Source organism: Dendrobium catenatum, unplaced genomic scaffold (assembly GCF_001605985.2).
Source record: "Dendrobium catenatum unplaced genomic scaffold, ASM160598v2 fragScaff_scaffold_621, whole genome shotgun sequence".
NCBI lineage: Eukaryota > Viridiplantae > Streptophyta > Magnoliopsida > Asparagales > Orchidaceae > Dendrobium > Dendrobium catenatum.
This window is the reverse complement of record NW_021319083.1, coordinates 8027651-8051463: the sequence shown is the minus strand read 5'-3', so window position 1 is coordinate 8051463 and position 23813 is coordinate 8027651. Positions and strand designations below refer to the sequence as shown.

Below are 23813 nucleotides of genomic sequence, written 5' to 3'. Positions count from 1 at the left end.
TGTTCTTCGAAAGAAATTTGAGCATTAATCATACTTCAAACAAAAAATATTCACAAGAATTTAATCAACCTATACAATAAAAAAAAGGCAAGAGAAGTCAAAAAATAATTCTCATCAAATTCACCCATGATCACCTGATATACACTTTTAAATACATCAAGGGCTTACATTCTAATATAGATTTAAAATTCTAAACATCTCAAGTGGCCAAAACCTCCAAGAAATCCAACGGGTAGAATCCATACTCAATATTGTAACCTTCATCAATCAAAGGGACATTCAATTGAAAATGCTTTCAATTAAATGATGAGATTGAATGCACAATTCAATAAGGACATTTAGGTCATTATTAAAAAAAGTAAGTTGTTGATCATAAGCCTGATGATAGAGGAGATCAAAAGAATCATGCCAAAGAAATTATTAGCATTATTGAATAAGTTTATCCTCATGATTAAAATTCCTCGTAGGATCTAAACTCTTTAGAATGTTCAAATTATATATCTTTCAAAGTTTTATTTAAATTATCAATGAAGTTTTATATAAATAATATTACTTATAACAACAATCTTAGGAAGACACACTCATGAAGTAGCCTCAAAAGAAAACAATAAGGAATAAAATTCGATAAACTAGCTGCTCTAACTTGGGTGGTATCTTGGAAATACATAAATAACTTAGTTTTTCATGGGGGACAAATTTATAAATATTCTTACAAGAGGATGGAACATTCCTTACTTCAAACAAACATCAAGCTCATTAAAATATCTCAAAGCCATATACATTTATATGATCATGCATCAGATTCAAGCATAATTTTTCTTATATTATATTTATCTTAAAATAAATCCAACAGCATATGAAAATATCCTGTCCAATTTTTTGGACAAGTTAACAACCAAAAGAATCTAAACACAAGAGGATTTGTTTTTTCAAGTATGGAACTTGAATCACCACAGCAACACAACCAAGAAAAATGATCAAATCAAAAACATGAGAACAACACAAAACAAAACCCACAAACGAACATGTCGGAGCCATAGTTTAAATAAATATGTCAACATAGTTTATGAATAAATATGTCAACTGTAATGCAATAGATGAATATTGCCTTAAAAAATAAAACAAATGGCCAAAATAAGAGTAATAATGATGGAAGAAGAATGGATGTCAAGGTTATTATAAACATCGATGATGCCCATTACATGAAGCATTATTTTAATCAAAAGATATTGCTGCTCTCGCCAGCTGATATGGAGCTTTCTGATTTAACAATGAGAGGACCTTTGCTGATATCTAATCGCCGAAGTCTTCCAAGATGGTCGTGAGGAATTGTATCAGAAAGGGGATGTGAGTAAGAGAGCAATGGGAAGTTTGTGGTAGTGGGTTGAAGCTGATGGAAAGAAGGCGGTGGTAGCTGAAGGGATTGGAGAGGGAAGCTTGTTTGTGGCTGCGGGACTGGGAAGAACGGGGGATTGAAGGTCAAGGGATTTAGTCCCACATCGTTGGATTCAGCAGTGTTAGATGTTTCGCCAGTTGCGATCTTCAGCCTCTCAACATCCTTCTTTAGAGCTTCATTTAGTGCTGTAAAGAGATGAAAATGAGACTGTGAGAATTAAAAGATATTTTATAGGAGGAAAGAAATAAAGTTCATAATTTTTTTTTTGTCAAATGAATAGTAAAACTATTGATGAAATGAGTATATTCTAATTTTGATTTATTTCTCATATATTGTATTTAACACCGTCGTTGTCAGGTCCCAAGTCCTAGATGAAAAAAATGGAAGGCTGCATTATGTAGTCGACTTTCAACGTAAAATTTGTAAAATAATCATGACATAAATTCTGACTTATGTTAAGAATGGTAGAGATAGCCTTAAAAAGACTTGGTTGAAAAATATTTGAAATGATATTTCTTTATTAGATTTAAACGAGAATTTGACTTTTAACAGAACACAATGAAGAAAAAAGATTCATGCAGTCGACCCACATAGTGGGATAAAGGTTTGATGTTGTTGTTGTTGTCGTCGTCGTCATCTAATATATATTGTATTTATTTTAAATTAAATTCAATAAATTTTAGATCAAATCTGACCTCTGAATATCTTAGCCTGAAAATTTTCCCAAATTTTGGGCCAGTTTAAGCAGTTGGATATGAATACTGGAAGGAAATTTTAATATATTTCAAAAAAAAAAAGTGGCGGTTTGTATTATATGAACTCAATTCTTGTAGTTGAGATATAATGAGTTTCACATAGCTTAGGCTAAGGTAATACTTAAATCATTAACTAGTACATAATCAACCAGATTACTAAGGCCATTATTTAATATCCTGATCATTAAATCATATCCACATAATAAAATTAACTATTTCAATTAATTAAAATAAACCTAATTGGACTAATTAGTACATTATATGCTATGAATATTAAAACAAATTTATTATTCTAGCGGTTAACGAATGACAAACTAACCAAACAAACTTTACACATACTTAATTTAAGTAACTAATTTTTTATTTTAATAAAGTATGACTAATTAAAATTCTTTATCACTTTCATTATTGTATAACAAAGCGATACTTAATCCCAAAATATCTTAACCAACGTATCATTTGATCTCCCCATAACTAAGTAAACTAATTGTTTACCTTTATCATAAGTTAATGATTTTATTTGCATAACAAAACCTTAATTAATTAAATTAATTTAATTTATTAGATATTCTAATTATTGGTTAATATTTAATTTTTTGGGTTTGTTATCATAAATAAATTATATTTAATCTAATCATTAATAAAAACTGAATTAATTAACCTAATCAATTTTTGCTCAATTAATCTTATGATTAATTAATCTAATTTAGTATCATAATCGTTATTCAACCCCTAAGCAATTTCTACTTCACTAATCCTTTTGTTAACATGATTTGAAACTATTATTATTATAATCCTCCCCATTAGCATCATCATGTTTAAAATCAAATGTCAATATGACTTCAAGCTCTTAGTCTCTTACAATTGAAACTAACTTTTCATTCTTTTAAAAGCGAGTCATAGAAATAGGAATCTAATTCCTGATTGCTCCAGATATTAGGGACCGACATCATGTGTTCTTCCACGTAAGCTTCTAGACAATGGAAGTTGATCATTCTAGCTTCTAGAAAATGAACACGCACCTCTTTAAGGATGACAGAGCGAAGGCCAGATTCTAAGTAACTTTGAAGGAACGCTTCGACAATGTCGTTGATTTGATTGGACAATTTTTCAAATTCCAATTGATAGCCGGAAATAGTTGTCGTTTGTAGTAATAATTATACAAGTTCACCGAGGAGTTCGCGGCATTTACATGGCCGAAAACAATTTCAAAGGGATGAAAGGAAGCCCGTCTAGGATGTTAACAGTTTGGTTTTAGATAACTAAAGGTACCACTCCTTGGCTAGTCCATATGGAATGAGGTGACTGGTGAGCGTCAACTTATCTACATCTGAGAGATTGTGAAACCCGTAGTAGTGTTTAATATTTTGAATCCAGAATTTGAGGTTAACTCTGGCATACCTTATAATGGCTATTCACAGTGGTTTGTAAAGGGAGCTGCAACGAGCTCCTTCATGGAATTGTCAGGGTTGGAAGGATCTGGTGGTCAGGTCTCGCTAAACCCCATTGGTGAGAAGGTTTGCTGACTTTGTTTCACCTCAAGAAGGTGAGGCAAAGGTTCATTCCCAGTAACATTTCTTTAATTTCATCGAGTTGTTCCTCAGTAGTTTGCTTCTGAGCTTTGAAATTGATTGGGGAGCATGTGCGATCTGTCATGAATGAGGGTGAGTAATGACGAGACGCCCCAAATGTTTAGGATAAACGGTAACTTTGACTGTGCCGATGACTCCAAAGGTTGGGGAGGGAGGGGAGGTTGAGGGAAGGGCTATGGAGAAATGGATAAAACAATGAACAGCGAAGCAAGGTGAAGTAGAGGATAAGGTATTTTGATCTTTCATTGATTTTCTAAGTCCTGGCCATAGCCACTTATACCCCTTCACCAAAAATTTCTACTTATCATTGGCAAGATAGGCGTCTCCTAAATCCACTACCTACCTCAGCCCCAAGCATCGGTAGAAACAAGATATATGTCCTTCCCTGAACAAACATAGGCAAAAATGAATAAAATAAAATAGACTATGATTTTCATAAACTCATAATCACCCGCATGCTATAGTCCATCCCAATATGAAATCCTTAAGCTTTGTTGGTGGCTGATGACATCAATGGGGTCGTTACTGGCTGCTAGCTGCATCTCGGACTACTTTGTGGCAGGCCGTATCACTCTACTTGATAACCCATCTTATATTTTGTTCCTTTGAGTTTCGTTTCATTTTTCAACAACAAAACACATTTGCCAAAAGTTTTAGGGAGTCTTCACTTTTTAATATAACGACAGGTAAATTAGCATCCAAATAGCATCTTCATTTGGAAAAAAAGTGAGCATAACAGGAAAAATTCACAGTAGTCAAGAAAAGCTACTTTCCTCAACCATCATATCTAAAAATATCAGAACAACATTCTGGCCTGCAAATTTTGAAAACATGCCTGTAAATTTTGATGTCAGATACATGCTATGTCCAAATTCAATTCTCCTGATTTTTAATCTTATTAACTAAAACATCCGACTTTATTTCCAAAAAAATTTAAAATATTTCAAGAAAATTTAGGCACCCAATTTCTCAAATAACATCCCATTTTAGCCAAAACTAAAAATTGTTCACTACAATTAGCAGAATTCCAGACGATAAGTTCATGAATAAAATGAAAAATAATTTAAAAGAATAAAAATACTAGCAAATTCAATTTCTAGAACAGCATAGGTCATACCATCACGCAACTGGGCTTGTTGTTCCATAGTTTGTAAGCGCAGCCTAAGTTCTGCATTCTCTGCAGCCAAACCGGTTGTGTCTCTCTGGCAAGGAAAGGCAAACACAAAGAGAATGTATTTAGCTTTTGAAACTGGATGTAAAAAAAAAATCTAATCAAGAATAATCCTGAATTATTCAAACCGAAATGATCCAGTGAGAAGAGAGGCAGTAAATTCTTCAATGTTTAAAACTGCTTAGAAACCTCTCAACGTAAACCAATTAAAATAAGCCACGGCCATCATGCTAGCTAAAAGCTAAAATCAAACCACAAGTCATTGCCCTAGCTTGAATCAAATCTTAATTTGAATATAAGCAGGGTAAGTAGGTTTCTTTTTTTTTTCCCAAAAAATGGCTTAATCATGTCATCATCGTTATCATTGGACTTTGCTGACAGTATTCAAACCTTTCAGTTATGAGAGCATGCCCGAATAGACCTGAACATCAATTTAATTGTGAGCCTAAGGGCACAATAGAGAACTCTGCTAGCTCCTAACGACAATAAAATCATTATGAACCCATGTAACGAAGTTGCTAATATACATTCACCTGCACGCTATCACTAGTTACTGCTAGACTCTACAAACGTTTAAAAAGATTCAAGTGTTAAGTATATTTACACCCGTCAAGAAAAATAAACGTACTGACATCCGATTGTACAGTCATATGAGAGCAAAGGGCCTCAAAACCAATCTTGCAAAAGAAAGAAGAAAGGAGTTTCCAGAGAGTATAAGGTATCTCGAACATTTCAAGCAAGTTTACTACCACAAATGCATAATCATTGTCGTTGGTATTTTCCAATCTAATTGAGTTCAACTTCATTTCAATTTGACTGCTACACGCCATAAAAGTTTACCCATTTTCTGGAGCATTGACAACCCATGTTGTTCTTAATGAGTGCAAGCAGTATGATTAATGGACTAAGCATGTTTCATCAATGTTTAAAGTCAGATTCTCTTGAAGAGAAACCAAAGTAATGCAATCAAGACATTCTAGTAATTAAGTTCAAGTTCATATCTAAAGTGTATAATTGATTTTATTTTAGGCCAATAATATGAGCACAACTGATTTGCGAAGCTTTTCATGCAAGTTATTTCCAAGATTTGAAATTGTGCAATTGAGTATTGAGGCATTTTCTCTTCGTGAGGTGAGGCATGAGCCTCTAAGCATTTTGAGGTGTAAACCAAAAAATTAATTCATTTAATTAATAAAAAATATAAAATAATAAGTAAAATACTAATATTAAAATAAAATGAAATAGAATGACACAATTCATAAAAAGCCATAGAATGCTACAAATAATTCTAAATAAATAGTCTCTTTCACTCACAGTCCAACAAAAAGTAATCTACGATCATAATTTATAAATTCAAAAAATTTCCTCAATATCATTACTCAATCTTCATTAGAATCATTATAGTAGCTAATTACTTTCTCTTCTCTCTCATACTAAAAATAAAGAAATTGATTTTTAACACAAGAAAGGTGTTGAAGAAGAAGCAATGGTAGTATAACTGCGACTATGAAACAACAATGATGGAAACATAGCAGGATCATGTGCGAGTTGAGGGTCTGACAACATGCACTTATGAGTTTGAGGCCGTGCAATTCTTCTCAAATTTGATATGATTTAAATATAGTAAATAAGCTTAATTGTTGATCTACAATCGAATACATAGTGTAATTTTAGTAGTAATGGATCTAGGGAGGATTTTAACTTTGGGCAATCAAGTCATTAAAAAAGTACATATTCTAGATATATCAGGTTTATTGATCAAAGTGATGGTGGAATAGATGAAGATATTATTAGTATAATTCAAGATGGATGATTGAAGTGGGGAAAGCATCAGGCCAAATGCATGATAGAAAGTACCTCTCAAATTTAAGGGAAAATTCTATACGATGGTGATGAGAATGCAATGCTTTATGATACATGAAAAGAAGCATAAAATTAAGTGTTGTAGAGATGAGGATGCTTAGGTAGATGAATGGTCTTACTTTTAGAGATAGAATGCAAAACGAGTATATACATGAAAAGGATGTAGCAGGTCCTATGAAACATAAAATTAGAGAGAGTCACCTTAGATGGTTTGTTCACATAAAATATTGGTCTCCTAATAACCCGATTAGGAGAGTAGATGTATTAGATCTGACCTTTGTTAAGAAAGGTTTATATAAACCTAAAAAGACTAGGCTAGAAATTATTAAAAATCACCATTCTTTATTATATTTAAATTAAAATTTGATTCTTAATATGACAAAATAGAAAAAATAGATTCATTTAGCCGAACCCACGTGGCAGGAAAAAAGGCTTGATGCTATTGTTGTATAGTAAATAAGTATATATATATATATATATATAAAGTTTATAAATTAAAATTTTAAAATTATCTAAATTGAAAATATAGATGCTTTGCCTCTTTAAAATTGCATTGAGGTATGCATCACCTCCACTAAGGCATAAGCTTAATCTAGCAATCATGACGCTTGTGCCCTATTGGCCATTTTTTAAATTATATTGAATTGAGCCTTAAGTAGAGCTTCTAATTGTATAATTTTAAACCATGGCTATTTCATGTGGCTTATAATGATGCATATTTTACATGTTTTAATGATAAAATCCCTTTAAATTTTTAAATATTGGTTTTGATCACTTTGTATACTTGAAAAAAACTTTTTGGCCAATAAAGGTTGATTTGCTACATTGACAAATTAATTTTAAATGAATCAGGTCAATTGGGTCTATTTGGAATTAGAGTTGCGAACCATGTTAGGATAAAACCAACCACCCCACTTGGTTTAGGTCAATCACTCAATTTGGCAACAAATCGACTAAGCTCCATGACTTATTACCTGCTAGCCTATTTGCCCACATAACTTAGTATGGTATGAAGTTGATGGATTGCTACAAATTTTATTTTTAGAAGGTTGATCTCCAAATTACTTGTCCTATTATCCCATCAAGATTTGAAATTGTGCAATTATGTATTGAGGCATTTTCTTTCTGTGAGATAAGACATAAGCCTCAAGAGGTTTTGAAGCATAAACCTCTGAATTAAACCATTAAATGAATGAAAAATATGAAATAAACATAACATACTAACATCAAAGTAAGATATTAAAGTAAGTTCATAAAAAAGCAATGTAAGGCCATTAAAAGTCATATAAGGCTACAACTACCATTAAATAAAATAGTCTCTCTCACTCTCAGTTCAACATAAATAAGTTGTATAATATCATAATTCATAAATTTAAAATTCCTATACTCTCAACACTTCGAGGATCTCCATTAAAATCATCATTGTAGTTAACTATTTTATCTCCTCCCTCATACTAAAATTAAGGAAATGAGTTTCCAATAACAAGAGGGGAGGTGTTGGAGGAGAAGCGGTGGCGGCAAAGTAGTGATGGCCACATAGTAGGATTGTATACTAACGTAAGTGTTATGTAGTGTGTGGCTGTGAGTTTGAGGTTATGCATTTCTTCACAAGTTTAAGTTTGTTTATGTATAACAAATATATAATTATATATTAAAATGATAAATTTAAATAAAATTTGAAAATTACTTATACTCTAATTTTTGAGTTTACACCTCTTCAAAATAGCGTAAAAATTGTGCTTCGGTGTGTCTTGAGGCATGCTTCACCCCAACTAAGGTGTAAGCCTCAATTGGCAAGCGTGATGCATATGCTTAATTGCCTTTTTCTTTGATTACATTGAGGTGAGCCTTTAATTGCACAATGTTAAACTATGATCCCCATTAGCCATCATTTTGGCCAAATCTAGCATACCTTCATTTTTATTAGTTTAGTAGCTTCTAAAAGATAGTTTGATCTCATTTGATTAGAAATTGAATTGATTTAACCATCTACTCTTGTAATTGAATACACGTAATATGAAATTAGCACAAAACACTTCATTGGTTTTTTAGTTTTATATGAGTTTATCGTGTCCATATGAAAGACTTTATTGTCATAGCAACTTAACTCTTTACAAATCTCATCAATCTTTCTATTTTTCTTGATAAGCTCAAAGCCACATTTAGCTAAGCTTCGTTGCTCATGGTTTCTCTATAAGCCAATAAAGTTCTTATTTGCATAACCTCATAACCTCTCTTTACGGGATTATAATGCAAGTGCACCGAGATATGGTTGAAGCTTAGTTATTTCTTGATTATCATTGGGCTTTGGATTTTCTCATGTCTTTGAAATATCTACATAGATTTTCTTGGCTAAATAGTTATGCTTTAAAGCTCACCTTGCAATATCTATTTTGGTTGTTTGTTTCTTGTAAATTTTTTGTTAGAGTTATCTAGCTTGTTCTATCTTTAGATATTTATGAGGCTTGTAAATTAGCCCAGAAAAAGGTCATTAGCGATTGATCTTGAACCCATGAAAAGTGTAGGGTTTGGCCTTATAGAGAAATCCCAAGTTTCCTCTCTCAACTTAAAAGAGAGGGGAATGTGTTAATTACAACTAAATGCCAAAGCTCTTAGTGATATTTAGTGTGGAACAGCTCCTTGTGAATTCACTCATGCGTGTAGTCAAAAAAATGGCTCATAAGATACGAACAGAACTTGAGGTCAACTACAAGGGGACAAATCAAGTAGTTAAAGATGAATGCTTATTCATGATCATGAGTAGTTTGAGATGCAAATGATTGCATGCATCAAGATGTTTGCGAGATTTACCGCCATCACCAATGGACTTATTTCTTTGAGTAAATCTTTTACTAATGAAAAATTAATGAGAAAAGTAATTGGGCAATTCCAAAAGACAATGATCCAAAGCCCACTGTCATCATGGAGGCTAAGGATAAAATTTAATGTGTTTTAAATAAAAGTTACTTATTAATTCTAATTTTATTTATCGTTAGTAAGTTATAATTATAAATAAAATAATTAGAAGATAGCTTAATAATTAAACAAATTTACTAATGATTTAATTATTAGTTATAATATTGATTATCTAATTATAATATTAATTATTTAAAATAAGTAATTATTTAATTACTACTTACACTACTAATTATTTAATTAAATATTTATATAACTAATGAATTAATTACTAATTATAGTGCTAATTATTTATTTATTTATTTAGATATTATTTTAATAAGCATTTATAACTAATCAAACTTTTAATTATCAAATTAATTATTTTATTATTATTTAAAATAACTAATTACTTATTACTTATACTACTAATTATTTTCTTGATTAATCATTTCATCAATTATTTAAATGTTATTTTAATAAATTTTTAATTACTATTTATACCTTAGGCCCGTAGTTTGCTTTTCCTCTTCTCCAATTCTTCATTTGAGTTCACATGCTTCTTCTGTTATGGTTCGACTTCACTTGCTCCGCGTGAAATAGAGTTTTGAATGAATTCACCTCCTTTGACGACATTGCTTTCTTGTCGATCAAAAGCCACGAAAGCTCGATGACATTCTTCGCCTCCATCGAAGATGACGGGAGTCTCCAAAGATGACAGGAGCTCGCTCCCAGAAAAGGTAACAATATTTCTCCTTTTTGCGCGCTTCTTCAACCAAATCCCGTAAATCAGTAGAACCCCAAGATTTAGTAAATCCCATATTTATGCCAAAAGTCAGCTAATGACAGATTTATCTCGCTGTGAGATTTATAGAATTCTTGAATCTCGTTTGGCAAAATTTATACCAAATCCTCCCTAAATTCCGTTGCCAAACATCCCCTTAGTAACAACACTAGAAAGAAAGGATTTTAAGTGTTCTTAAAGTTGGTAAGTATCACACATTTCACTTGATAAAGGACTTTTTGGTTGATGGTTAAGTTCAAATTTTCCTTAGTAACCTTTTGATGTTCTGTTTGATACACATTAATTTATCCAATAATTGAATTATGTTTTGGTTTCTAGAAAACAAATTGATAACATCCTAAGATTGATGTTTTGGCTATGGATTCATTGGCTTTGTCACATCTCTCATGTGAATGAATCATGGCCATGATATCATCGGCTTGGATATGCTAGTTTTGATACTTCGATAAAGTTTTATATCATGATCTTGTCAAAACTTCGCTTATCATTTAGTTCAATAAAAATAGATATGTTGTCAACTTGGGAAGCAATCCAAAACATCCTTAGGGCTAAGAACATACTTTTATCAACTAATTCTTTGGAATTGCTTAGTCTGATGTGAACTCCAAATCATGGGGACAAGCAATATTGCCAAGTCATGGTAGACAACTATGCCAGATTTACTTGAGAATGATGCTTTTGATGCATTAATAAATAATTTTTAAATGAAAAATATTTTCATCTTACTTCTATTCAAAGTGAACAGAATTGAGAATTTGAAAATGAATGGTTTGAGAATTTTTGTGATAAGGTATTGCACATAAATTTTCATCTTCTAGCACATCTCAATAAAATAAGATTGTTCATGGAAAAAATTGAACCTTAATTGAGATATAACTAGGAGCATAGTCTTTCTCATTATTTTTGGCCGGTAACAGTCAATATAATTTACTATGTGCTAAACAATGTTATGATTAGAAGTACTCTTAATGAAACTCCTTATGAACAATGGAACAATCCTAAGCCCAAAAGAGGGCACATAATATGTATAAGGTTTGTTCTAAATAACAGTAAAGATAATTTAGGTAAGTTTGATGTTATCTCCGATGAATATATTTTTTCTTTATTATTATTCAACTAGAAAACACTTTTGCATTTACAACAAAATAACTTTGATTGTTGAAGAATTGGCACATGTTGCTTTTGATGAGTCTAGCAATTCACTTTCCCAACTGCATAAAGATAATGAAATTGCGAAAAGGTTAAAGAATCTAAGCATCCCGAATGAGAAAAAATTTTGCAAGTGAAGTTCCTTGACAAGATCTGCAAAGCTTCACTCAAGTTGTGAACAATCAAAGACTTTCTATGAAGTGACAATACAAGATAGCATTCACCTCAACAAATCATCATAAGGTATGGAACGAGATCTTGATTACAAGATGTAACAAACCTTTGTCTTTTTATTCCTCAATTATAATTTAAATAAGCAAAAATGATAATTTTAGAAAGCTTGTGATGCATTATAATTAAATCAATTTGAAAGTTTTGCGAGTTTACACCTAGACATGATAATCATTCAATAATTAACCAAATGGGTGTCTAGAAATAAAATAATGTTTCTTGTGTGATCATTAAGAGCAAAGGCCAAACTTATAGCTCAAGGGTTTGTAAAGTTGATGGAATAGAATTTGAAAAAACCTTTACCCACATTGTTTGATAGAAACTGTAAGAATATTATTATTTTTTCATTTTTCAAAAATTAGTTCTTCAAAAATATGCCAGGAGTACTGTTTTATTGGTGTGTTTTCAGAAGAGGTGTATGAAAAATAATTACGGATATTTTTTTATGCAGGTATTCAAATTACAAGCATTCAAAGAAACCGGGTTAAATGAAATTTAACCTGATTTAAATTTAAAACCAACAAAAGGATAGCTCCTATAACTGGAATAATCCTCAATAAAAGGATAATTATATATTTCTTTCATGAAAACTCACTGTATGAAAAAAAAATGCTAGTAATTATATAAAATAGCTAAAATAATCAGAAATACACTTGATGCAGGCCCTATATTGCATAAAAATGTGTTAACTATTACAAGATATATGCTACTATCAAATCAAGGATGGCAACATAATTAATTTTCATCCCCAATTGTCTATCCAACAAGAGTTCTGCATATAGGCCATCCTAATAGAACCTATATCTCCAAATAAATTTTACATAAATATGTTCCAATAAATCTTCTCATTCAATTTGAGGAATTTAACACTTAAACTTGTTCTCACAAATAATTATTTTAAGGCCCATCACCTTACCACTAATCATATGCACCTAAATAATTTTATCTTTCAAATCTATATCCATCATTATTTTTTTCCTACTTATATTCTTCATCTTTCCAACATATATGAGCATAAAAAGTTCGTTAATGTCTTTCTATATTTTCCATTTATGTTTTTGCAAGTGTAATACTTAGTTTCCATAGTATCCTACAAATCTCTACCCATCTCATTCGAAGTCCCCACACTCCATATAGTATTATATCATAATTTTAGAATTAGTCAACTTATGCCCATTTTACATTACAATTGGGTAAAGTTTTGGTGCACAAGTGCAGATGACTTTCTACCCTAACTCTTGCATACTTCTCATCATAAAAAGGTTGAGTGGTGGAGCATCATCAAAATGTTGCATCATGATAAATCGTTGCATTATTCTCTCCGTTATCAAATCAGATACTGGCTTGTCGGACAACCCAAGACTACTACCTATCAAATTTAGTATCATTTATTAATTTTTTTTATTGACCTAATATCAATCCTTGGACTTTTTTAATTCAAGCTTGGGAATGATACGGTTCCACAAAAACAAGGGAAAAAACTGCAAACTTATAGTAGCTCAAAGGAGAAGATGGATTATTTATATGTAATTAAACAAAAATTGAGAAAGTAAAGAATGAAACAAATGTTATCTAAAGGGGATAGGGGAAGAGGGTTGGTGAGGGAGCAAAGGTGTTGGACAAACTTTTGTTTTCCTTTTGTAGTGCTCCAATGAAATTGTAGAGCATGGAAGGTAGAAGATTCTGATGATGGAGTTCACCAATAATTGCAAAACAAAAAGCATTAGTTCACTAATAGTTCCCAACTTATTCTAAGATTTACAAGCTACATAAATTAAAAATTCTCAGCAGGTTCAATGGCCAATAGCCAAGAAAGCTAGAATCCTCTTCTTTGTAAAAACAATTCAGTGCAAACCTGGAATAAAGTAAGTTGCGCAGATAGTGTTGTAGCTTCAGTCTGAAGAGTTTGAACTCTCCTCTCAAGATCAGAAATATAGCGTGCCTTTCTTTCTTTAGAGCGAGCCGCAGACTGTCGATTAGCTAAAATCCTGCGTGTATCATTTAATAAATTTGAGATCAGTCAGATGTGAGAAAAAGAGTAATTGGGATATTATTGTATATAATTTATAGAAGCTCCACCATAATAACAAGAAAAAATGCTAACAAAAGATCTCATAAGATACCACAAAGTTGTAAGATGAAAGTTCTTAGAACAATGATTGGAAGGTGAAATTTTATTCGTTTTTATGTTCTATTTATGATGTTATTTTCACTCTTAACCTTAAAGATATGCAAAAGCTTATCTAAAAACACCTTTCTACACTTTTCTTAATTTCATATTCCAAAAATACCATCTAAGGTTTATTAGAAGTTCTAAAACACTAACAACCATTTTTAGTCATATTAATATCACACATAATTCAACTAGTGTTGCATATAGCATATTTGACCATGCTAAAAAAACTCGAGAACATATTCAATTTTGTTAAGCCCATACTAAAATATGTGATCAATAGGAAATCATTGCCAAATTCAATGAGAATTTAATGTCTTGTATTTTCCATGTCATGCATAAGCATAGCCATCAATTTTCTTCTTTCAATCATTTGCAGTAACACTAATATATGATGAAACAAATCCAATGCATAATTTCAAAGAATGGAACTAGAACTAATCTAATCTAAGCATTGTGATGTACTGTTAGCCTAATCCCTCCTAGATCGATCCAGTCGATCCTTCATGGACTAGCTCTAACTTTTTGGAGGCAGAACAATCCGCCTATTTGAGGCGGAACAGAGCCAGCTGAGCTAATTGCCCGCTCCTTGGTGAGCCCAAAGGCAATTTTGAATAAGAGAAGGGGGCCAACTAGGAGGGAAAGATAGGAGGGCTATTTGGGAATTTGAGAACTTACTATATGCTTTTAGCATGTTGTTCTCTTAGGGTTAGGATGAGGTGTTATTTGCTGAAATTATATTGTTCTTAGGGCATTTGGGCTCTAGCTACCAGCTAGAGATATAGGAGAGTCAGATCTTTCTCTCCAATTGAAGATCCAATTGTATCTTGTTATTTTCTTTCATATATCTTGACATTAAAAAGAGTTTTGGAACATTCTTCTTCCTAATTTCTTATTGACATTTGCTGATTTCGAGGAAATTGTATCGACATCCTAACAAATTGGTATTAGAGCACTTTCCTGGGTTGAAATATAAGTCATCCTAGTTGATTTCGGCTGGGTTTTCCTCTCTAATCTTAGAGTTTTTGTTGTTTGGAGGCCAGATTCGTATCAAAGTTATTCTTTTTTGTTGTTGGAGCCTAGATCCCGATACCCATGGCAGGAAAAAAAAAGATAAAAGTGTCGGAGGGGGGATTAGATAATTGAAATATAAAATTTCATATCTCAAATCTCAAGTTTTAGATTTCAAAAGTTAAATTTTAGCCATCCACGAGAAGATTGAGAGAAAATTTTCCATTCTGGAGAAGATGTTGAAGATGTTCCTCGAGGGCCAAACCAACACGACGTTGTTGGAGGTGATGGAAGTCACTGACAACCAAGGAAGTAGGGAAAACCCTAATCTGATAATGCTAAGGGAATATTAGGAGGAAGAGATTTTGGAGGGAAAAGAGAGAATGCTTCTCCTATAGCCTATTTCTAGGGAGGAGTCGGGTAGAAGGTAGGGGAGAAGCATGAGGGAGTTGGTCATGAGCGAAGGGGTGCTAAATTTAAAAAGAAAGGGGTTGATTATGATGGGAGGGGTGCTGAATTTCAAAGGGGAGGGGGTTGGTTATAATCGAAGGGGTGCTGACTTTGAAAGGAGAGGGGCTAAATTTGAAAGGAGAGGGGCTAAATTTGAAAGGAGGGGGGCTAAATTTGAAAGGAGAAGGGTGTTGAATTTGAAGGAAGAATACAAGATTTTGATGAAAGGTTTGGGTACCACTGTAGAAGAGATGATTGGCACACTTGGGGGGAACAACCCCTTGGGGAATGGGAATTATGAAGGAAATAGGGGGGATGGAAGAGATTCGAGGGAAAGGAAGTTGAAGATGCCTATTTTTAAGAGAGATGAGAGGATGCACATGAGAGGATCTACATGATGGAAAAATACTTTAGCATCAATAGGTTGACAGAGGAGGAGCGATTGATGGCGGTCGAATGTGCTTAGAGGGGAAAGCTTTAGCATAGTACCAGTGGAGAGATACGAGGCAGCCTATATGGACTTCGAGGGAATATAAGGACAGCTTGTTGGAATGTTTTTGAATCAGTAGGGGAGGGAATTTCTATGAGTAGTTCTACTCTTTGATGCAGAACAGGAGAGTATGGGGTACTGTGAGCAATTTGAGCACCTGGCCATCCAACTGGACCTACTTCCGGAGGCTGTACTGGAGGGAAACTTTATAAAAGACCTCAAACTAGAGATTCGGACAGCAATTAGAGTGATGAGGCCTTGTGATTTGGGAGAGGCTATGGAGCTAACGTACTTAGTGGAGGATTATAGGCACCTAGAGAGAGGGACTAGAGGCAGGAACTTAGAAGGTTCGTACAGGATAACCACCACCTTTTTGGCATCTAAGGAGCTCTTAGGAAGACCCCGAAGGAGAAGACTGTAAGAGGGGGGACTAGGGAAGGCTTCAAGAAGCTTGCAAAAATGGAGTTATAGGAGAAGAAGGCGAAAGGATTTTGTTTTAAAATACGAGGAGAGGTATAAATTGGGGCACCGATGTAAGGACCGATCTCTTTATGTTCTTGCCATTTGTTATGATGAGAAAATTGAGGAAAGGATATGTTTTTCTACTTGTCTGGACCGGCCCGAATTTTTAGAGGTGGAGCATTTTGCATGTTTGTGGCATAACAGAGCCACCTAGGATGATTGCCTGCTCCTTGGGGTGGGGCCCAAAGACAATTTTGAATAGGAGAAGAGAAGCGGCTAGGAGGGGAAGATAAGAGGGCTGTTTGGGGATTTGGGAAATTATTGAATGATTTAAATATGTTGTTTTCCTAGGATAAGGATGAGGTGTTATTTGCTGAAATTAGATTGTTCTTAGGGTGTTTGGGCTCTAACTGTCGGCCAAAGATTTGTGAGAGCCGGATCTTCCTCTCCAATTAAAGATCCAATTACATCTTGTTATTTTATTTCATATATATCTTGCAGTAAATTGAGGGTTAGTGTGTTCTTCTTCCTAATTTTTTTATTATCATTCGCTGATTTTGAGGAAATCTCATCCACTTCCTAACATATACACATGCAAATACAAAATAGAATAGCTTCTACAAGTACATAATTGAAATGTTCAATCATGTTAAAATCTCAAACATCCGTTGGCTCTTGATCCCACGGCCAGCATAAGGATTCATGGGGCTCTCACCTAGATTCATGGGGTGCCCACCTTGATCTCATGACAAAGATGGGGATCCATGGGAGGCTCTCCTGGATCACACCGATCTCCTTCCATATTTAGGTGGATTAGGAAGGATTATATTAGGAAAATTATGCATTATTCTATAATTATTTATTTCTTTATTAAGATATCATGTAAAGATCTATAAATAGGGATAGTTTTGTATAATAAAATAAACAATTCTTTGAATTTAACATGGTATCAGAGCCTTGAATAGAAGTAGAGAGGAGCAATCGGCCTTCATTGCTGGAAATATGAGGAATACAGGTTCCCACCACCGACCATCATTGCTAGAATTCTAAAAAAAATATAGGTACCCACCACGAGCCTTCATTGCCAGAATTTAAGGAATATTGGGCCTTTCACTAACCTTCATTGTAGGACTTTGAGGAATATTGGGTTTTCCACCTACCTTCATTGCTGGAATTTTGAGGAAAACTGGTCCTCCACTAGCCTCCATTATCAAAATTCTAAGGAGTATTGTTCATGATTCCTTCGTGCGTCCAAAACCAATGAGAGATCGAGCAGGAAGGCTCCTATCGCATGCAACATCCAAAGTCAACCGAGCAAAAGCGTTAGAAGTCGAGCACAGGACCTCCTCTTACGTGCATATGGAAAAAAGCTAAGAGTTCCCTCTTGTGAGGGTCTAGGGCTGGGACAAGCAATAGTTCAGGACCTACACTCCTTCCTGTGATTAGATCAGAGGGATCAAAGGCCTTGTGTGCGCCTGTATTGGTAGATCGAACATGAGTGTTCAGGTGGAGTCGAGTGATTGATTTGCATTAGGCAGAAAGCTGTCTCGATTGGGCGGGACGAGATTTGCATGCCAAGTGCTGAGCCGCTTGAGACGTATTATTCTACTGTTGTTCATGAAGCTTGCCGCAACCCTAAAAATAGATTTTTTCCTACTGTCATGCCTTCATTCCTGGCCTTCCCGTGTTTGTAATCCTATCTATAACCAATGCAGCCTTCATTGTTGTTCTACTTAATATAGCCTTCATTGCTATATTTTGCCACCGCAATGTCTGAAGCTAATTTCTCTCAAAATTTTAACCAAATGGAGGATTCTATGGTGCACAAAGGGATTTGATAACTCTATTTTTCTGGGACTAATTACTACATATCTGTATTCCCTAGCTTGAGGTGGTGTGTTAAAATCCCAACCATCCCTTGGCCCTTGATCCCACGGTCAGCATGAGGATCCGTGGGAGGCTCACCTAAATCACGCTGTTAAATCTCAGTCATCCCTTGCCCCTTGACCCCACAACCAGAATGGGGATCCGTGGGAGGCTCACCTGGATCACGCCGATCTCCATCCATATTCATGTGGTGAATTTAGGAATGATTATATTAGGACAATTATGTATTATTCTGTAATTATTTGTTTCTTTATTATGATATCTTGTAGAAATATATAAATAGGGATAATTTTATATAATAAATTGAAGCCTTTTCCTTCTCCAATTCTTTGAATTTAACAAATCATATAGTAAATATCATATAAATAAATGTCTAGTCCACAATATCTCCATGCTAAAATAATATTTGTTGCAAACAAAAAGCTCCATCTCAAAAGTATGAACTTTGTTTGGGACAAAGGAATATGGTAAGATGTGACACAAGCATGTGTGGATGCATGTGGTACATTTGAAGTTAAAAAAGATAACACAAATTTTAATAAGTGATAGAATTCTCTTTAAAGCATAAAAATATGTGCAATTTTAAAGTTTTCACTCGTAGAGAAGAAGGATGTTAGGTTTTTATCAAAGGAAGCAATGACATTCTTTTCATGCATATTTTTAGGCCTCCATTGCTCCTCTCATAGTCCGGTAGTTTAGGCTTCAGCCTTCAGTAGCATGAATCGGACAACGGGTTTTTTTATTTTTGAGAAGATGGGCCGATAGCTTGCTAGTATAAGTTTCCATATAAAATTTTGAGATGTTAATTTCCCGAAGCTCACAACATGTTTTAGCAAGTGTTATGGTTTCTAAGTTGTGATTTGTGAAGGAGAAATTCTTTCTTTTGGGATGCTTGTGTCATTTAAGGTGACGTAAGTTGATAATGATATGTTTATGCATTTTGTGGGATGGTGTAGGAGTGTAGGTATTTTTAAGCATGTGAAAGTGAAACCCTAGCAATTGTGATTCCCAAACTCTAGGAGATGTGAAACCCTAGTGAAAGAAATATTGCACTGTTTTGTCAAAAATAACTGTCTTAGCTTAAAACACTTAGCAAGGACATTATCAGTATTTGAATGGTCAAAACTATTGTATCTCAAGAAGGGTCGCCAGGATTTCAAAAGAGTTTGAAAAAATTAAAACAACTGAAAATCATTTATATGAGATTTGTCCCTTCTCAATGCAAATAATATTTCTGCCTCATCTCATCCCTCTAGGCTTAACTACATAGGATTGAAGATACTTATGAATCTTAATCATTTCCAATTTACATGAGTTTTTCTGCGTAAACAGAACATTAATGATCTAAACAAAACTAATGCCATTTATAGTGCATATATTGCACTGAATAATTAGTCTATAAATCAGAAGAAATAATATCAATAAAATGCTTGAAGAACCTGGGAAAAGTTATGCTTTAGAATGACTCTAGTTGCTTTTGTGAAAATATTTTGAAGGAGCAATTCAATTTAGAGTCAAGTAGGCGGATCCTTTTTACCCTCTGTATCTGTTTCAATCGAGGATCACATCAGCTACCGCTAGCCTAAAATGACAGCAGCAAGAAAATCATGTTATTGTAAAATAGGATTTTTTATGCTAATCTCAAAAGTTTACACGCGTCAGAAACCAAACCGTCTGCGCTGAGATAAGCAATTTGATGATCTGAGCAATATTTCTACTTCGAATTGCTTTAACAGTTTGATTTAAAGTTTTCTGATTTTATTAAATTATTTAGTTCAAATGATGTATAAATGATCATCCCTATATAGAATATGTTGAGTTCTCTAGTGTCTATATAGAATATGTTTAAGTTTAATTTAGGATTTAGGTATGTTTTATAGTGTGAGGTGTACAACTTACGCCAGCGAGGCTAGGAGAGCCTCAGCCAAGCTGAGGCACAAACCTCATGGATGAGGCACAAGCCTCATTAAAAAGCTCGAGGCCTAAGCCTCGAGACATTTTTCACTATAATTGTGCTGAGACAGGCTTCAAGGCGAGCCTCATATTGCGCAATTCTAAACAATGTTGGAAATTTCTTGAGGTTGTAGTATTAGTTTAATCTTCAATGTATTTGATTTTTCATTATTTCTTGAAGTACTATCAACGCCTTGGAATGTTATCTCTTTACATCTTCCGCTTAATAATTTACATCCAAAACTTTATCAGATAATTCTATACAATTTATTTTAAAAGTAACATTACATGATAAAATCGCGTTAGCTATTAATGCCAGGCATAAGATGCACCATGTGCATTATAATGACATACATACTTTTGATGATTTATAGATTACTTTATAATAAGCACAACATATATGACTGAATTTAAGTGAGAGCATCAAATGCTCAATTCAACAAAATTAAAATTTTCCAAGCTAAGCTGAATGATACTAATCTCAAAATCCATGCTCACTGAAAATGTAAATCGTGCAAGTGCAATCTAATGATCTAATGAACATCTTAAAGTTTGATTTGCTTTCTTTATTTTAGTTCAAAATATAATAATTTCTTATTATTATTTTTTTGTGGAAACATGACTATGATAATGATCACCACAGAGAATGTGTTGCGTCTTCAACGTTTGTATTGATTAAATTCAATTCATTATTTTGGTTCGAGTCCATTTAACCTCTCATTCCTTGGTTTAGTTGTTTCATTGGTTTACTTTGTTGATTCATTATACTTCGAACATTAGTTCTCAATAAAACGTGGCTTTGTACATTATTGTTTTGAACCTTAAATGATTATTGTTGTGGAAGATTGTTTGATGCTGGGTCACTTGATAGTTATTTGCCTTTTGGTTTTGTGGACCTTGACTTGGCGTGTGTTTGAAATTGCTTGTTCAAAGCACTCATTTCTATTGGTTACAACTTTATGGTAGTTTTTCAAAATTTTTGGAGGTCATAAGGAACTTTTCAGAACAATTTCACCTAGAGAGGGATTGTAAAAAAGTTAATATTTGAGTTTTATTGGAGGATAGAAGTATTTAATACCTACAAAAGCTTTCAAAAACTTTGTTTTTCTGGTAATATGCTCATGTTATTTTATAGAAAGTTGGAATCATCCCAAGCAAACCCTTATTTCTTTTTTCTCTAATATTATGCCCTTGAGCCATGATTTTGACCGTCACTCAACTTATCTATTTAGAATGGTGAATTGTGTTGTTCAGACATGGTCACAATTTTCTTTAGGATGTTGTGAACTTGGTGCCACTAATTTATGGGATTTTGCATCTTGATTTCCCTGAAGTTGTAATTTTGAGTTAATGAATAATTAGGTGTAAGTTAGTGCCGCAAAGTGGGATTTCAATGATCTTTCCTCCACTAGAATTGAAGGTCGTTGACTTAATTCATATTTTAGGGAATGTCGTAGTTTATAATTATAAATAAATTTTGAGGAATATAAAAATGAATTCATTTCTTGATAAAATGCACTTTTTCACTCAATTTTTTCCAATGTTGTTGGATGTAAATTATTGAAATGTGGTGCAAGTGTTGGTGACCACTTTCAATGAATGTTTTCTCCTTGTACCAATTTTAGGATTGAATCTTCTTTAGTGACATCTATTTTATTCTTTCATTTACATAATTTAAATTAGCGGCCCCACGTAGTGGGATAAAGGCTTAATATTGTTGTTGTTGTATTTATATAATTGTAATTATATTTTGTATGGATAATTAAGATTTGGTTAAATCTAGAATAAGTTGGTCTTCGCGGTGTGATTCTTAATCGTTGTATGATTTGATTCAGTCTTGGATTACAAACATTTAAATTTGAATGATTATAAATTATTATTTGAAGTAAATTCTAAATGTTTTTATTTGCATCAGAAGAGACTAATTTGAACTAAACTAAGGGTTGGAAAAGTGCAAATTTGATTTTTTATATGCTTTTTGGTGCATCTCATCCAACATTACATTAAAGAATAGACCCTAAGCATCCTACATTACTTTTCCAATGACAAAGCATTTTAAAAGCCTTACAATCGAAACGAAAACTGTGTCAAAGCTTGCACATGCTTCTAAATATCGCAATAAAATTCTATGAGTTACAAAGCTATTGAAACAATATATTGGTTGGCTAGATTTCATTTCAGATTTGTTAAGAAAGTGAGATAAAATCATGTCAGGATCAAATTTTTAATGGCAAGAATCCTTCTGAAGTAATAATCAATTTAAAGAAGCGTCCTCAATAAAAATTAGAATATGGAATCAAGGAATAAATACTATGAAAAATATTGCAAAATGAGATAATGCAAAGATAGCCGGTGATACAAAATGCAAATATTTTAGATGAAACCAGCAAAACAGAACGATGCGCAAATTGAACGAACCTTCTTGCCCTCTTTGGATCAATGGCCGTGAGCTCCGCTAGCTGCTCCGCCGTCATGGCCTTCTTCGCCTCCAGAATCTCCCCAAACACTACCTCGCCCTTCCTGGCCGCCATCGATGAAACTGACGAACCGTCCAACGAGTTGCTGTGCCGATGCTTCGCCCTCGAGGTCTCCGCAGACTCGCCATCTCCTGCATTGCCCGTCCTCGGCTCCTGGTCCCCACCTGAGCTCTCCGCCACCCGATCTTGACCCACGCCGTCCTCCGACCCCGATCCGCTTCCCTCCAACTTGCATCCGATCTTCTCAATGTCGATATAAGTAGAAAAAAGGTCTTCCTCGGACCCGATCTCTTCGAAGCTACCCGTCTCCATAGGATCCCCGGAGCTCAGGCCGAGGTCTTCAGGGATCCGCAGAAAAAACTCGGATCTAGCACGTCTATGGAGCGGGCTGCAATTTGGAACCAACGAAGTGCCCGTAGCTCCAGTAGCCACCGCCGGTGGCAACACCATCGACAATGCATTGCTCCCCACCTGCCGGGAGAAACTGGGGTTTAGGCCAGTGTTAGTGCTCAAGGTTTGAAATGGATCTATGGGATTCGTTTGCATTTCTTAACCTCACCCGTCGTTTCATAAGACAGAGAGCGAAGTCGGCGGGGAGGGACGGAAGGATCCCAACGGAACGAAGAAGCTGAAAGTCCTCCTTTTATCCTGGTTCTTCCTGCGAGCCAGAACCGCACCGTCGCATGTTGACGCCTATACAGGGAGAAACAGAATCCGATTGCGACGTTTGAGCCTTAAACGCGCGCAGATCTAGCGGATTGATTTCTTTAATAACGTAACTTCTTGCAAATGGAGGTTTAAGGCGTTTGGATGAAAAAAAACAAAAAAACAAAAACAAAAACAAAATTTTTACGGTCAAAATTTGATTATGACAGAAATTTTAAAATTTATTTTAAGAGGAATGTAATAAAGAAGTCCATTAATTATTTATATATTATATTACTTTATAAAAATTAAATTTTATATTTTATATTAATTAAATTTTGATTAAGATAGAAAGACCTTGATTTTCTCCAACAACTCTTTTACGAAATGATGGATATTTTTTTATAA

At 33.9% G+C, this 23813-nt stretch overlaps 1 protein-coding gene across 3 annotated transcripts; it reads right to left on the bottom strand.

Annotated features, from left to right (window-relative positions):
- Positions 1-1020: 1020 nt before the first annotated feature.
- LOC110114853 (transcription factor RF2b) lies at positions 1021-23501 on the bottom strand. 3 transcript variants are annotated; one of them, XM_028695046.1, is made up of 5 exons: positions 23320-23501; positions 22702-23231; positions 13713-13845; positions 4861-4945; positions 1021-1581 (listed from the first exon to the last, which is right to left on the bottom strand). In XM_028695046.1, exons 1-5 carry the CDS (start codon positions 23329-23331, stop codon positions 1220-1222), a joined length of 1122 nt encoding a protein of 373 aa, XP_028550879.1. In that variant the 5' UTR covers positions 23332-23501; the 3' UTR covers positions 1021-1219. The 3 variants fall into 3 exon arrangements, with proteins under 3 accessions (XP_028550879.1, XP_020703546.1, XP_020703539.1); XM_020847887.2 differs by having other exon boundaries at positions 22702-23244; positions 23320-23500; XM_020847880.2 differs by having other exon boundaries at positions 22702-23501.
- Between the last annotated feature and the right edge of the window lie 312 nt (positions 23502-23813).